We start from the raw sequence: 13,964 nt of genomic DNA on the forward strand, positions 1-13,964 counted from the left end.
TCTGTTCAGGTCAGACTTTGCCAACAGTCATGTGAATCTCTCTCTCTCGCTCTCTCTCTCTCGCTCTCTCTCTCTCTCTCTCTCTCTCTCTCTCTGTCAAATTAGGACATAAGGTCTGTTGAACAGCCTTTTCCAATTTTCAGGTCAACAAGGACTGGTTTAAGAACTAACTTAAACTTGTTACCTTGAGTGTTGTGTTGTTGAGACCATGTAGCATGTAAATATTGGAAATTTCAAAAGCTCTTCACATCAGCAGTGAATCACACTGAAATTCAAGCTGCCACGGTCATTGCCAACAGTTTTCCTTCTGTTAAATCTATTTTGTTCTGTACAATATCAGAAAATGACAGAGTCAATGCTGTAAGGTTAGGTGGTCTAGTATATCGGTGAAGACAGAGAGAAGCTGAAGTTAGAAACAAAACATTGTTGGCCATAAAAAAGAGGATTTGTTTGATTCATTCCTGGATTTCAGCTCTTCTTGAGTGTGCAGCTCTAAAACTGTCAACAATTAGCAGTGTTAGATTGCAGCAGCAGCAGCAGCAGCAGCTAGCAGCCGGGGCGAGCCAGGCTCCAGGACCTGAACCCGCCTCCCCCTCCCCGCTCTAACACAAACTGTCGGGTAGATACTGTATAAACTGTCTCTTTCCACCGTGATCCTGCTCTCACAGCTCCCGCTCGGCTCGAGGACTGGCGTGTCGAGGATGGCTCTGCATGCCCAACAGAGCTATTGTTTTGGTAACTTCCCCGGGGAAAGAGGATTTGTTATTACACGGTTCACACCCTCTCTTTTTCACCCCGCCGAGCACTGGATCGTACTGGACAGAGCTCACTGGAAAATAGTGGAGCTGTTTCTGTCCGATCTTGGATCGTGCTTTGGATCATTCGAGTTGGCAAATCTGGACTGGAAACTTTTTTTTTTTTTTTTCCCTCCTAGTGTTTGTATCCACCAGCAACCGCGTTTCCTCCCTGTTGCCTTCACTCAGTCCCTCAGATGGTTTTCAACAAATGCCTCAATCCTTCACCACAACAGCAAGCAACCCCTGGCTTGTGACCCTGTAATTTACCATCAGTTCCAAGTTTCAGGCCACATCAGTGTTTTAGGGCATCACATCCGGGGCCGTCGAGGAACACACACCCAAACGCAGCGGGGCTGCGGTGTGGCTGTTCAACTTGTGTGACATTTCTTGCTGTACCTTTTGAATGATGTGAGGAATGTCAGCCAGGTATTCACAGGAAATGTAATAAAAGACGAGTGACGTCAGGCACTAAACTGGCCTGGTGAGGGCAGGAAAGGCGAAGTGGAGCTGCTGCTCCAGTTCATGAAGGAGCACACTGACAAAACCCACTCCAGTCCCGTCATTCAAGACCAGGATACCACGTTCTGCAGATGGAAAAATGAATCAGAGCGGGGAATGTAGTGTCCCTGGACCTTTTAGCTTTTTTTTTTTTTTTAATATAATCTTTTGGAATGACAAATGTCGAACCATAGCATGCGGCATCATTTTGAGCCCACATCTTTTGAATGAAAGCCTCTAATGGTTTTTTTTAATGAAACCTTGTGGAATAAAAAGAGTACAAATGAGTTGCAGCAGAGAACACTGCACCAATAAAAGCTTTTAATCGGCACAGACGAGTAACAATCCGATTAAATATCTCTCCTCAATACTTTAATTGGCGTTTGAATAATTTATATTATTCACAATGTATTAGACACGTCTGTGTATTGAGATTTGGTTTTATTTTAAGACTTGCTGTCAGAAAAAACATCTTAACAACAATGTATGCATCGATGCGACAGTTAAAAATCAATATAATGCACTGTGGTGCCTTTCACACACACGCCGGATGGGATGCAGAAAAAATAACTAGCTACAGTCTAAAAGTAGCCATTTCAAGTCGGAGGAGTGGCAGCATGTCGTCTTTCCAAAAATGATGAAAATATAGCAAACAAGACCCAAATGATCTGTAAATGTTGCAGTTAACCTTTGATTGTTTATTTAAGACGTTTTCTTCAGTTCTTTTAAAAAAAAAGATTTATTTGATTTCTGCTGTGTAATGAGATCTTTTTAGTTATTCTTTTATAAGAAAAGTAAATATGCCTTAGTTCAAGCCTTTCAGTCACTTACTGTACCTGTCTCAGGAATAAAATTTGACACAGAATTGAAAAGTATTAAAAAATACATATATTTGGATTCGACAGAAATAATATTTCAGTCAGTATTTGTGGGACGATGGATTGTCAAACAAATGTTATGTTCTGCACATTGGAGAGTTAAATAGTGCAGAAGTCTTCATTGTCTCTCGCCCCATTAATAGTTTGCTAGATTTTATAATATTTTATGGAATAACGCTCACACGAGCTCCTCGTGCCAAACTGGACTTGTTTTGAGAAAACATGTTGACAGAAAACACCGGCTTCTTTTTCAAAGAGCATGATTGTTTTGTCAATGTGTTCTCTGGTAGAAGTGATCGGGATGCTTTCGCAACATGTCTTATTCGATTCACAAGTCATGATTTACTTAGGATTTTCTTTTTTGAAGCAATACCAGAGAATCAAGTTACATCTTTCAAATTTCAAGGGAATGTCGACATAAATCCACATTTTGATGTCACGCAGTGATACAGTTCAACAAGTTTATAGGTCGTAACGGTTTATTAATTCGTCCCCCTGGCAGTGTGTTGTCTTTGCGTGTGTGTTTGGCCAGAGGTTGGAATGACTGTATAAAGAAGAGTTGACTGTGTTGCAGAATTAAATGTGAGTCGTCATCATTAGACTAAACACACCGAGGAATTCAGAACTGATGTAGAGGTGGAAAAGCAGCTCAGGATGTAACAAACAGCTTTCTATTAAAGATAGCAGATCTGGGGTCAGCTTTGGACTTTAAAGTTGAAATGATAGCAGATTGTGTTTTAAAAATCAAATCTTTTCAGACTATTCATGTCTGTGTTAGTATTCGGCTCAGTTTCCGGATCATCTTGAAAATGAAAAAGCGTAACAATACAGTTTAAATTGCATCATCCGCTTGCAGGACCAGCTAAATGTTTATCAGGAATCCAAAATGTTTCACAGGAACTTTGAATTATTTGGAAGTTAAAAAAAAAAAAAGTTGAGTCATCTATGTATGAATGAGACGGTGGAAGAAGATAACGATCTGCTTTATCTGCAGCTCTTCATGTCGGTGCCAGACTTCTTCAAAGCGGCGGTGGCGCCGCAGAGCCCCGGTCTGTCTCATTTGTCCGCTGCTCCTCATGCCGAGGTCGACGCTGGTGGTGATGTGCTGTTGTTTGTGACGGACATATGACGGCGAGTCGCTCGTTTTGTAACATCAGTTGGTTTTTAATGCGTCATGTTGAGCTCTGAGTTCTGAGTCTGAAAATACCAGCAGCAGGTCATGATGGTGGTTTGTGAGTGTGAAAACGGACGGCGTGCGCCGTCTTGTTTTTTACAATAACAAATATTTGATACCTGATCTGAAAACTCGGTTCCTCATCAGCATTGCACTTTTTCATTGTTAATTTTTATCACTCAGTCTTTAAGTGTTGTTCCACTCATTGTTTTACCATTTAATATTTTGCAATTATTGAGTAATTCTTATACTTGATTGGAGAGGACAGCTCGAAAGGATTAAAAACTCTCAATTTAAAAGTATGTCAATGAGCACCCTATAATGGTAACATGTATTTAATGGTAAACAACGGGCTTGAATATGACAACAGTACTTAAAATGGAAATGTAAAATACAGAGGTTGCAAAAGAATAAGACTGAATCTAAAACAAATGGTAAAATATCATAATGTCCTCTTTCATAGTATCAAGCCAAATTCTCAGGAATTGTTTTCTTGCTTGAGGGAGTAGACGAAATGGGAATTACAGCTTTGGTCTGTATCCCACCAGGCTGCTGCAGTGTTTTTATTTTACTTGATTTGCAATATTGGTTAAAACCTGAGCGATCTTGGTTTAACTAATGACTTAATGCGATTCCAAATAGAGGTGTAAACCCTCTGAACAATCTATTAGAGACCTTGGGAGTCAAGAGGATATAAAAGCATGAGATCTTTCGTTCCGTGCACAAATTATCAACTCCATTTGGAAAATTGCTGAAATGAGAATGCCATAAAAGAATAGAAAGAGGTTGAATGCCGGTCGCGGCAGTAATGGTCTCCGGTGTAAAAGCAAGGCGTCTGCGGTGCGGTGAAAACCCACTCTTACACAGTATTTCACAGTAACTAAAGGTCCCAGCTAACTGGATGCTTCTTCTTCTGGTCTCAATTACTGCAGAGTGCCTTGCTACCCTTTGACCTTGCCCTTACTCAACCCAACCATCTCTCTCCACCCAATTTTTTTCCACCGTCGTCGTTCCACACGTGCGCGCGAGCACATGTGCTCCGCGGCCCGTCCAGCCACCCCTGACGACTGGCTGTTTGTTTGCACGGAGGAATTTACACTCCACTGTGTACGGGGAAACTGGCTCCCTGTGGTGCTGCCGGGCCCGAGCGCCCCCCCCACCCCCCCCACCCCACTCCCCGCCACTGGCCGGCCTCCAGAGGGATCGAGGATGGAGAAAGGAGGAGGATAAATTTATCGTGCGTACGGACGCGAGCGTCAAAGCCAACCACCCATCATGAGAGGTTACCGTTGGACATGTGGCACCCACCCACCGCCGTGTTTATATCCAGGATGATTAAAGTGACCCTCGCGGTCTTGCCGTCGAGAGCAAATTCAAGAAAACAGCGGCTTGATTAGATTAAGAGCGCGAGAGTTTAATTTGAGTCTGTCTCATTGAATACATGTTTGCTATTTTGCTCTATGTCTCATGTAGCCTGGAGTTCTAATTATCTCCGATAAATACAGTTGGATTAAAAAGTGGTCACCTCTTCAGGGACTCATTTTCTTTTTAATTAAAATCATGGAGACAGGTTTTTTTTTGTTTTTTTTTTCCTTCAATATACAAAATAAAACCTTTTATACAGCAGCGGTTTGGAGACTCCGAAACAATGGGTGCTTTGTTGATATTTGGGCATAGCTAAGATGAGGGCATGAGAGGTTAGGAAAAGCTTACCAGAGGTTGGACAGACTCGCAGCCTGCTACCGGTATGCCCTCACGGCGTCACTCGGCGTCACACACACACACACACACACACGGGACGCCTTGTAGAAACAGCCCAGTGTGATCATGCGTGGCTCCACATAAGCGGGCTGTTAAGTTTGCCCCCACACGGCGCTGGGGCGGCTGGAACGCCTCTCCCTACCGAGCATTTTACGAGCTTTAACCGTCACGTGTTACTCAGAATTAAAACACAATAAACCGGCAGCAGACCAAACGGAGACTCTTTTCATTGGATCTCCGTCCCGTACAGCATGAGACGAGTCTTTAAATCTCGCTCACCTGTAAAGACATTGCCGGGCCGGGGATTGATGCTGTGTGAGCTAAATGCCAGTTTGTGACCTATAAAGTAAATCTTCAAAGCGTGAATACATCTTCAAAAAACAGACTTCTGAACTGTGTTCTGTGTGCCACGCTGTGGTCCTTTTTCTGTCGAGTCGTCCGTGGGGAAATGCTTGATATAGCAGAGTCACCGGCTCCGATCGGGCCTGCCTCATTAGACAGGATTTAGGGAAGCAGATTCATAATTGATGAGCATAAATTTAAGCTGCGCCAAAGATAAATCCGATGAACTGTTTCAGCAAAGCTTCGTTTACCCTTCTTGAGCTCGGATTAAAGTTTATCATTAGACAGGACTGCTTTGTCAAAAAAGACTCAAGCTCAGCCTAAAGAGGTGAAGTAGAGTTCTAGATTTAACTGATTTATGTTTAGAGGCATCTCCGAATCCACAGCTCTAACCATTCAAATTACGACTTTAAATAAGCGATGCTTCACCCGTTGATTAGGATGCACACCGACACTGAGTACTGGTAGGAAATCCCTCGTTAATCCCGGAATACGCCGGAGAGCTTATGCATCTTGTCTCACACGAGGGACACGGACTGACTGACGGAGCTCCTCAAGGTGTAGGAAACGAATGAACTGATGCATAACAGAGGTGGTAATGTGCCGTGTTGCTGTCTGTTTCAGGGAGTGGGGCCACAGCGGTGGTCCAGGCGGCCTACTGTATACCACGCAAGGAGAAGGTGGCCATCAAACGCATCAACCTAGAAAAGTGCCAGACCAATATGGACGAGCTCCTGGTAAGACACACTGCTCGGTGAATGTTGCTGATCAAAGGCAGCTCCTCTCTTACAGCACTGAAGGCTTTGTCTCTGCGGTCCGTGCATGTGGACGGAGTTATTTCCACCTCTGCTTTTCATTAATGGTTTTCTCCGAGCCCACCCCCCCTCTCCCCTCATCCATGTCACTTCAAACACCGCTCCGGTTGTTCTCTGAAGGAGGAGTCCACTTACCGCCAGGAAACTATTAGTACCGCCATGGGACATCTTCCTGAAGGCTCCATTGTGTCATTATACCCTCAATGCAATCTTCCAGTGTGGCTCGGCACATCATTTGCTGTATGACATGTGGTGTGCAGTCCACCTCCAGACATGGACACATTAGATCCAGTTCTTCTGCCGGGAGATTTAATCTCTGTGGTTGTGGCTTTTGCTGATAAAACGAGAGTTTCTCCATAAAATCTGTATCTTTGGTTTTTATTTGTCGGCGATGTCAGAGCTTAGGTTTTTTTGTGTGACTCCGTTCATCGACTGGCTCCTAAATGGACGTGTGATTGATATTTTCCGAGTGCTCATCCAAGCCTCTCAGAAAGTGGCCCACGGGAAATAAATATTGTGTAAGCCTATATGGGTGCGAGGACGGTCATGACGAGAGCCCGCTGGCAGGTTGCTCACAACTCTCTGGCATTGCTAAACCGGGCAGTGAGACTTCACAACCAGCCCCCCCCCCCTCCCTCAGTCGCTCCGTCCGAATGCTGGAGGATGAATCAGGGGAATGCTGCTCCCGGATTCTCGGAGCAGGCGGTCACATGGACCGGATCAGATTTCCTCCCTGTGGTCCCCCCCCTCATTTCAAAGCTTGCTGGGTTGAATAGCGAGCGAGCATCAAATTGAACCCCTGCTGACTCTGGAGAAGTGTAGGTTCAAAGTTTAACGCAATGCGATTTGAAGATGCCTGCGGGTCTTTAGCTTTGTCAAAACCCTATGTCTGTTTTAGTTCTGTTTGTAGATACAGGTTCATATTCAGTGACAGGTGCTTTTCAGTAAATGTGGGTCAGATTATAAGGAAAGGACTTACAGTTTGACTGCGTTTCCAATTGGAAGATTTTTGCAGTATTTGAAGGAACCAGGAAAAGTGAGGTGAATGTGTAAAATGTAGTTTAATCTTAAAGAAACTGAGATAAAAATAAGTATTTCTGCTACATGGAATCAGAGGGGAGCCAAGTCTTTGTTGTAGACTTCAGAAGCCTCTTTCTTTTAAATGACTTGTTCTCAGGTTTTCGTGTGTGAGTGTGTCTCACATACACACAGTGTGTGTGCGTGTGGAGCTCTGAGTAACCGATAGTGACGTAACATTGCTCCGATAGTGGCCTCTCTGTGTGTCTGCCATCAGTGTGATTCTGTGGCACCAGTTTGTGACCCAGCACTGTATTCAGTCTGTCACAATAGCTCATTTATTTTTCGCTCAGTTTCAAGGCCCTCGGACCCACCAAACCCCGAACGGATCCGGCCTAATCAAGACCAGATATAATTGGTCCACTTCCTGGAAAAATTCAGTATCACGCTCAGCTCGGTGCTCGCGTGCTGCCAATGTAAAACCTTAGGACCGTCACAAGATGGATCGTAAAGCCACTTTCAGTTCTTTTTATGAAATCAGGCAACATTGCATCAGTCGTGTCACGATGGCTTTTGGAGAACTCATTCTCCGTTCTGCTAGAAACAATTCAGGGATGACACGCTATGGCAACGGGACCAGATCCGCTGGAGGACACTGATTCTATCAGCCAACGTGATTTCCATTACTGGGAGCAAAATACTGTTTTCACTCGGCCTGCAAGTTAATTTGTTGTCTCAAAATGTTTGCTTTAGAATTGAGAAAACAGAATACACAGTTCTCATTGCTTCCCCCCCCCCCCCCCCCCCCCAAATAGGTGATTTAGAGATTCGCCTAATTGGATGTTAATGTAATTATGCCAGGACAAAATGAGTCGATATCAAATGTAAAGGTTTTTCTTCCTGTTTTTATTTATTTATTTATTTATTTCATACATGAATTGAGAAGCTCCAGGTTGCTCAGAAGCAGCAGGGACTTAGATATTTGATGATAATGAAATGCAGGCCGTGAATACAACAGATGGCCATTATCTCAATGCATTCGTCAATAATGGTCGACACGGGTTATCATAAATGCTTGCTCTGATGTCTTCTGTGACTTGTATATTAAATCCCAGATGTAATTAGGGAATAGTGAAAGCATTTGGGGAGCAGATGGCTTTGTGTGTGGTCACGGAGAAGTGTGTCTGCAGCGGTTCGTAGGTGGGACACGTTCAATAAAACTGCTCTGGATGAGTTGGGCTTTAGTAGAAGATCACTGCAACACAAACAGTCGAGCAAAGCCCACAATAAAAACCTCGGCAAAAAAATAGTTGTCAAAATCATTGATGATACGCTGAAAATTCATCCAGAGGTCGGTGTTTACATGACACAAACGGAGAGTGAATACCACTGTATGGCGAGAATGTGAAATGTGAATTACTTCTTTGTTGCCTCATTATCTGTTAGCATATTTTCAGACTAATTCAAAATCAGTCCAACCAACCAAGCAACCAGTTTCTTCTCTGTTAACATGTAATCGGCACCCGATAACTTTAAGGGGACTAATCTGATCACAACTGGACGTGCTGATGGTTTAATAACTTTAATCTTTTGATAATTTACTGCACAATGTCAGTATTTATTCATCTAATCCGATATGGGCCCATGAGTCCACGTCGTGTGTGTGCGCCCCCCCCCCCCCGCCAGCTAACACTCACACCTCACATGCTTTGTGTCGTGCTAGATGGTATTTCCTCATTTGGATGCGGCCCCTATTAATATATTTCCACATCAGTTCTAGTGTAATGTGTAGCTCTCCTGCTGGTTGGAAGCTTCAGGCTTTAGTATAATACTGTCATAACTTTTTAACTTTTGCACTACAGCTTTTTATTTCGTTTCTGTTCATCTCTTATAGCCTATAATGGATTAACATCGAAAAAATGAATGGGTTCATATATTAATGATTTTTTTTTTACAGTGATTTCTATCATTTTTGGAGAAGTATGATGGAAATCTTATTAAAAAAAAAAAAAAATTCCAAAAGAGAATAATCTCATCTGGTATCAAATGTTGCACAGAAGTGTTGTAAATGGTTCGGATGATGGGAGGGTTTCCAGGATCTCTGGCGTGGCATTGGTTTACAGTGACCTAATCCTCACAACAAAGAGCGTCTCTCATTCTCACATTGTCTGTTGGAAAAGATGAGGAAAACCTGCCAACTGCCAGAGCGAGATATCCTCCCTGTTATCCCATTGTTGTTCTTCTCTGGGGTTACCCCGGCCCACAGCGCCGCGGCGACCTGCCTCCTCGCAGCGCTGAGAACAGACGGAGGGGGCTGGCCTCCGAGGCCAGACCGCCGCCAACAGGTTATATCATTATTACGCTCTGTGTAGTTTCCAGGGACAGTATAATGGGGAGAGACAACCCACGGCGCTCGCTGTCTGGCCAGACAGGCTGGGAGTCCTTCAACGGCTTTTCGCTCCACAGCACTCTCGCTCGCCGAGTTTGTGAGTTCACCTGTTGGTCAATAGGTTAACACAATGTAAAAAACAAAACATACTGAAAAGCTCAAAGTTACTCTTCTTTCTTTCTTTCTTTCTCTTTTTATTTTTTTTGCACTGTTGTCCCATCACAGTTCTGTGTGCATTCAAACACGTCTGTACCTGTCAAGCTCCAGCAGCTTTTGTTTCATGCACAGCGCGGCTCTGTCGCCGCCCTTATTATGACTCAGACCACGTCCCTACCCTCTTCTCGTCAAATGTATTCTAACGACGTTATGACGGTGGCTCTTCTTGGTAGAGGCACTAGCTGAAGACCGACGGCTCAATAGTGATGACTCTGCAGCCGAGGAAGACTGCTGGTGAAGCACATAGTGGAGGCTGGACATTACCCTGATGGAGAATCTGACTTTGTTTGACCCGCAAAGCATCGATTGACTCATGGCTTTAACAAGTGATTTTTAGCGTCGGTTTTAAGGCTCCTTCCTTGACAGGGGTGTATCTGTCATGCTTAAAACATCAATAATTGTTGTGGAAACACTCTGGAGGTGAACAGATAGGAGAGTGCTTCGGGTGACTTAATCCACACCGCGTTCCTGGGATTTACTTTACTCAGAGTATCTGTGCGGCCATGAAAAATGGTGAAATGAGCTTTTTTTTAATTCTGAGATATCACGGTTGTAAATAGATGACGACCATGGAAAATATGAGGAAACGTGATAATATGTCTGCATGCGTTATCGTAAATTTACACCCTCTGCTTATAGGAAGTTATATTTAGGATTTTCAGATGTGAAAATTTGTAATCGAGTACAAATAGAGGTACATTGCTTAAATTGTCCTCAATTATATGACAACATAATCTCCAAAAGCTACAAGTGTTTGTTACTTTTTTAACTACACATAATTGATTCTGTTTGCATCTATGAAAATACTGTATCTACGTTTCGATCACAGTTCTTGCACAAACCATAAAGTAAATAGTGTTTGAACATTTATGATTTCGGGCATACTTCTGAACTACTTGAGACATTAAAAGTAGATTACATGGTGTACATCATTCTCAAGTATGAGTAGGATAGCATACTTAAAAAAAAAAGTACTTGAAAGTACTATATCACAATAAAGTTGTTAGGTATTTATAATTTGTTACTTTCATCTCTCTTTTTTTGTGTGTTTACAAATATTACATTTATAGCAGGACAGTGAAACTCATTGATAAAGTTCTTTTCCACAAATATATAAGAAATGCATCCTGTCAAGAGGATTTTTTTGTGTTTTTTTTTTTCCACATTTTAAAAGTCTTGATGTGAAATGTCCTTTAATTACACTCTGGGAAGAGCAGGGGTGTTTCAGAGCGAGAAACTCATTTCGGGTTAGACTCCTGCTTGACTGTGTAATTACTGGTAATCTGTCCCTGTTTAGTCATGAAAAAATATGAAATTTTCAGGGGTTTTTTTTTTTTCTCCAGAAACTGCTTTGTCCAACTAGCTTTTCATAACCACAAACATTTACTGGTTGACTCGCATCATGTGAGCTATCAGAATTGTCTTCATCCGAAGCATTTTTGATTTTTTTTATTATTTTAAATCTGCTATCCAGGCTTGGCTCAACTTGGCTTTGTCAGTAATACTGCTTCCGGTTCTGGTGCGGCAAAAAGCCACATGTTACGTGAGAGATGTGTTCCGGCGGCAGGTTGGATCTCCTGCCAGGTGTTGAAGTGCGGCATCAGGAGTCGCTCCTCCTGCATCAACTCCAGTTTCCTCTTCGTAGAAAGCTCCCCTATCCTCAGATGACTTTGGGACTGGTGCTGAAGTGATGGATTAGACCTCTGTGCCAGCATTACCTCAGCTCCCCTGCTTCCCAAGCACACACACTCACACACTGTGAAAGAGAGCTTTACAGCTGTATAAAGGGCTGAGCCTGGACTGGGCTCTTTTTTTTTTTTTTTTTTTTCTCCTCTTGCTTCTGCATAGATGTGTATTACGTTGAAACAGCCGACTGCTCTTCTGGTTACTGACGTCATTATGTTTTATAGTACTGTGTATAATATCTTCATTAATTTATTTAGCTGGTTGTGTTTGTTTTGAAAGAAACCATAAAGAAGCTGTGTTGGTTTTCAGGCTGCTTCCAGTAAGAAAACACGTTTATCGGGGTCTCGATGCCTCCGCTCTCAATGATAACGTGACAGTATGCTTACAGTAATTACACCACTGTCATCCAGCCGCTGGCAAATAAACCGTTTTGCATTGAACAGCTGAACATTATTGAGTCTTGTGTCTTTTATGCCTCCTTTACTTCAACAGAAAGAGATTCAGGCCATGAGCCAGTGCCACCACCCCAACATCGTGTCTTACTACACCTCCTTCGTGGTGAAGGACGAGCTGTGGCTGGTCATGAAGCTGCTCAGTGGAGGTAAGTGCGCGCTCGGTGTCAGCAAAAGCTTTCTTCCCAACTCGTGAGCTAAAGGTTTATTTTATAGCCTCAAGTTCTGCCTGAGAACCTGAGTGTTTAGATGAGCGACTCCCAAAGTGTGGACCGTGACGGGAAAAAGACATGAAAAAGACTAAGACAGTTTAACTTAAAGTTAGTTTCCAATGCCACTCTTTACTACTCAAGAAAACTCTTGAACGTAGGTTATATACTTATTTTATTTTGCCATTGTGTGACTTCAAATACTCAAATCTACATTCTGGTGTAATGAACTGTAATAATAACAACAGATTTTGTTGAAAGACATCCAAATTGATTTTTTTTGTGCATCTAAAATGCATTTTATTGCCATTAACCCATGACCAGATCGAATTATTTTATTTCTTAAACAAATGTTTCAGGGAAATTCCTCTTAATTCCTCATGTTTTGATCAGGCTGTGTATATCAGAGTTGACTGGACCCCCGAGGCTTTTTATGATTTTCAAGTGGGCCGTGTGATTCTGGAGTTTGGGAACGGCTCTGTTTAGATCACGGGGAGATAATTTAATAACTGTCATCGTTTGCTAATGAAAAAGAAATTACTGTCTGACAGAATGGCCTAAAGGATGTTGTGTTGGTCCGGCTGGTCTTAAGTAAACACGCGGGTTTAGAATTCACCGGCAGAGGCTGGCAGGAGAGGAAGGCGACTCTTCTGCCTGCGCCGCTTTGTTGTGATTGTGGGGGAATATAACAACACGGATTCCCATTGTGTCCCCAGTGAGCTGCGGCTCTTTCCGGGCTTTAACTCGGAACGGCACGGGAGCTAATGACAGGGCAGGGGTAATAACAGCCCGCAGGCTGGCATCATGGCATCCATGTGGCAGCGCCGCAATTAACTAGTGAGAGGAGTATGAAGAACAGACCACCGCGGAGACGAGAACCTCAGAAAGCAACAATTACATCCGGATCTGATTGTATTGCTTAGTGTTATTTTCACCAGCGAACGCTGTCTGGAAATGAAGTGATCCAACTGTAGTGACTGCTGGGAGTATTCGACAGGTCTAATGTAAAAAAAAAAAAAAGCTTTTCTCCCTCACCAGTTGACACAAACAACACGCCGCCGAATGCCAAACGCAAGACCGGCAGAAAGCAGTGGGATAATTTAACGCAGCATCTTGATGAGCGCGGCGGTCATCTGTTTACAAAGATGCAAAAAAAAAAAAGAGAGCGAGAGAGACACTTATCTCTCTCCGTGCTGCTTTCCGTCTTGCACTGTCAATTACAGAAGCTCTAGTGTACACAGATGCACCCACACACCAAATATTTACTTTTTTATCGCCACTCGCCCTTGTTCTTTCTTAGCCCCCCCCACTGGGTAAGCAGCGGCCCACTGTAACGGATAGTGCCCAGGTGGCGTGCCTGGCGTTCTGGGATACACTCGATCCACGAGCCCGTTTGGCAGCCGCCTCGCAGCTGTGCCCACCAAGCGACGCTGAGAGCCCGCCGCCTGCCGCACAGCGGGAGCAGCCGCCACTTAAGATTCTTGTTCCGTTTATCGTGGGCAAACCCTGGATATTAAATTTTATTGTGCGGGCGTAATTAAATGATGGCCGTGGCGACATCTGCCAGGGAGACGGATCACAAAATGAGGTCAAGTTGATAGACCATCACTCCACAGGGCGGCATACCAGCCCCGAGATCGTCCAGCGCCCGTCTCCTCCTCCGGCCCGATGGAGTGGAAGAAATCCTCCCCAGCCTGACTCCATTCCGGTCCCGTATCTTCTTCTGCTGA

At 43.6% G+C, this 13,964-nt stretch overlaps 1 protein-coding gene across 3 annotated transcripts in view; it reads left to right on the top strand.

Moving 5' to 3' along the window:
- oxsr1b (oxidative stress responsive kinase 1b) overlaps window positions 1-13,964 on the top strand; it is a 36,110-nt gene that overhangs the window by 1,938 nt on the left and 20,208 nt on the right. For all 3 annotated transcript variants that reach the window (XM_030099824.1, XM_030099825.1, XM_030099826.1), the window contains exons 2-3: window positions 6,075-6,187; window positions 12,066-12,174. In XM_030099824.1, the coding sequence (XP_029955684.1) occupies window positions 6,075-6,187; window positions 12,066-12,174 (222 nt within the window). The remainder of the gene's footprint in view (window positions 1-6,074; window positions 6,188-12,065; window positions 12,175-13,964) is intronic.

The sequence above is a fragment of the Salarias fasciatus genome, chromosome 9 (genome assembly GCF_902148845.1).
Source record: "Salarias fasciatus chromosome 9, fSalaFa1.1, whole genome shotgun sequence".
Classification (NCBI taxonomy): Eukaryota; Metazoa; Chordata; class Actinopteri; order Blenniiformes; family Blenniidae; genus Salarias; species Salarias fasciatus.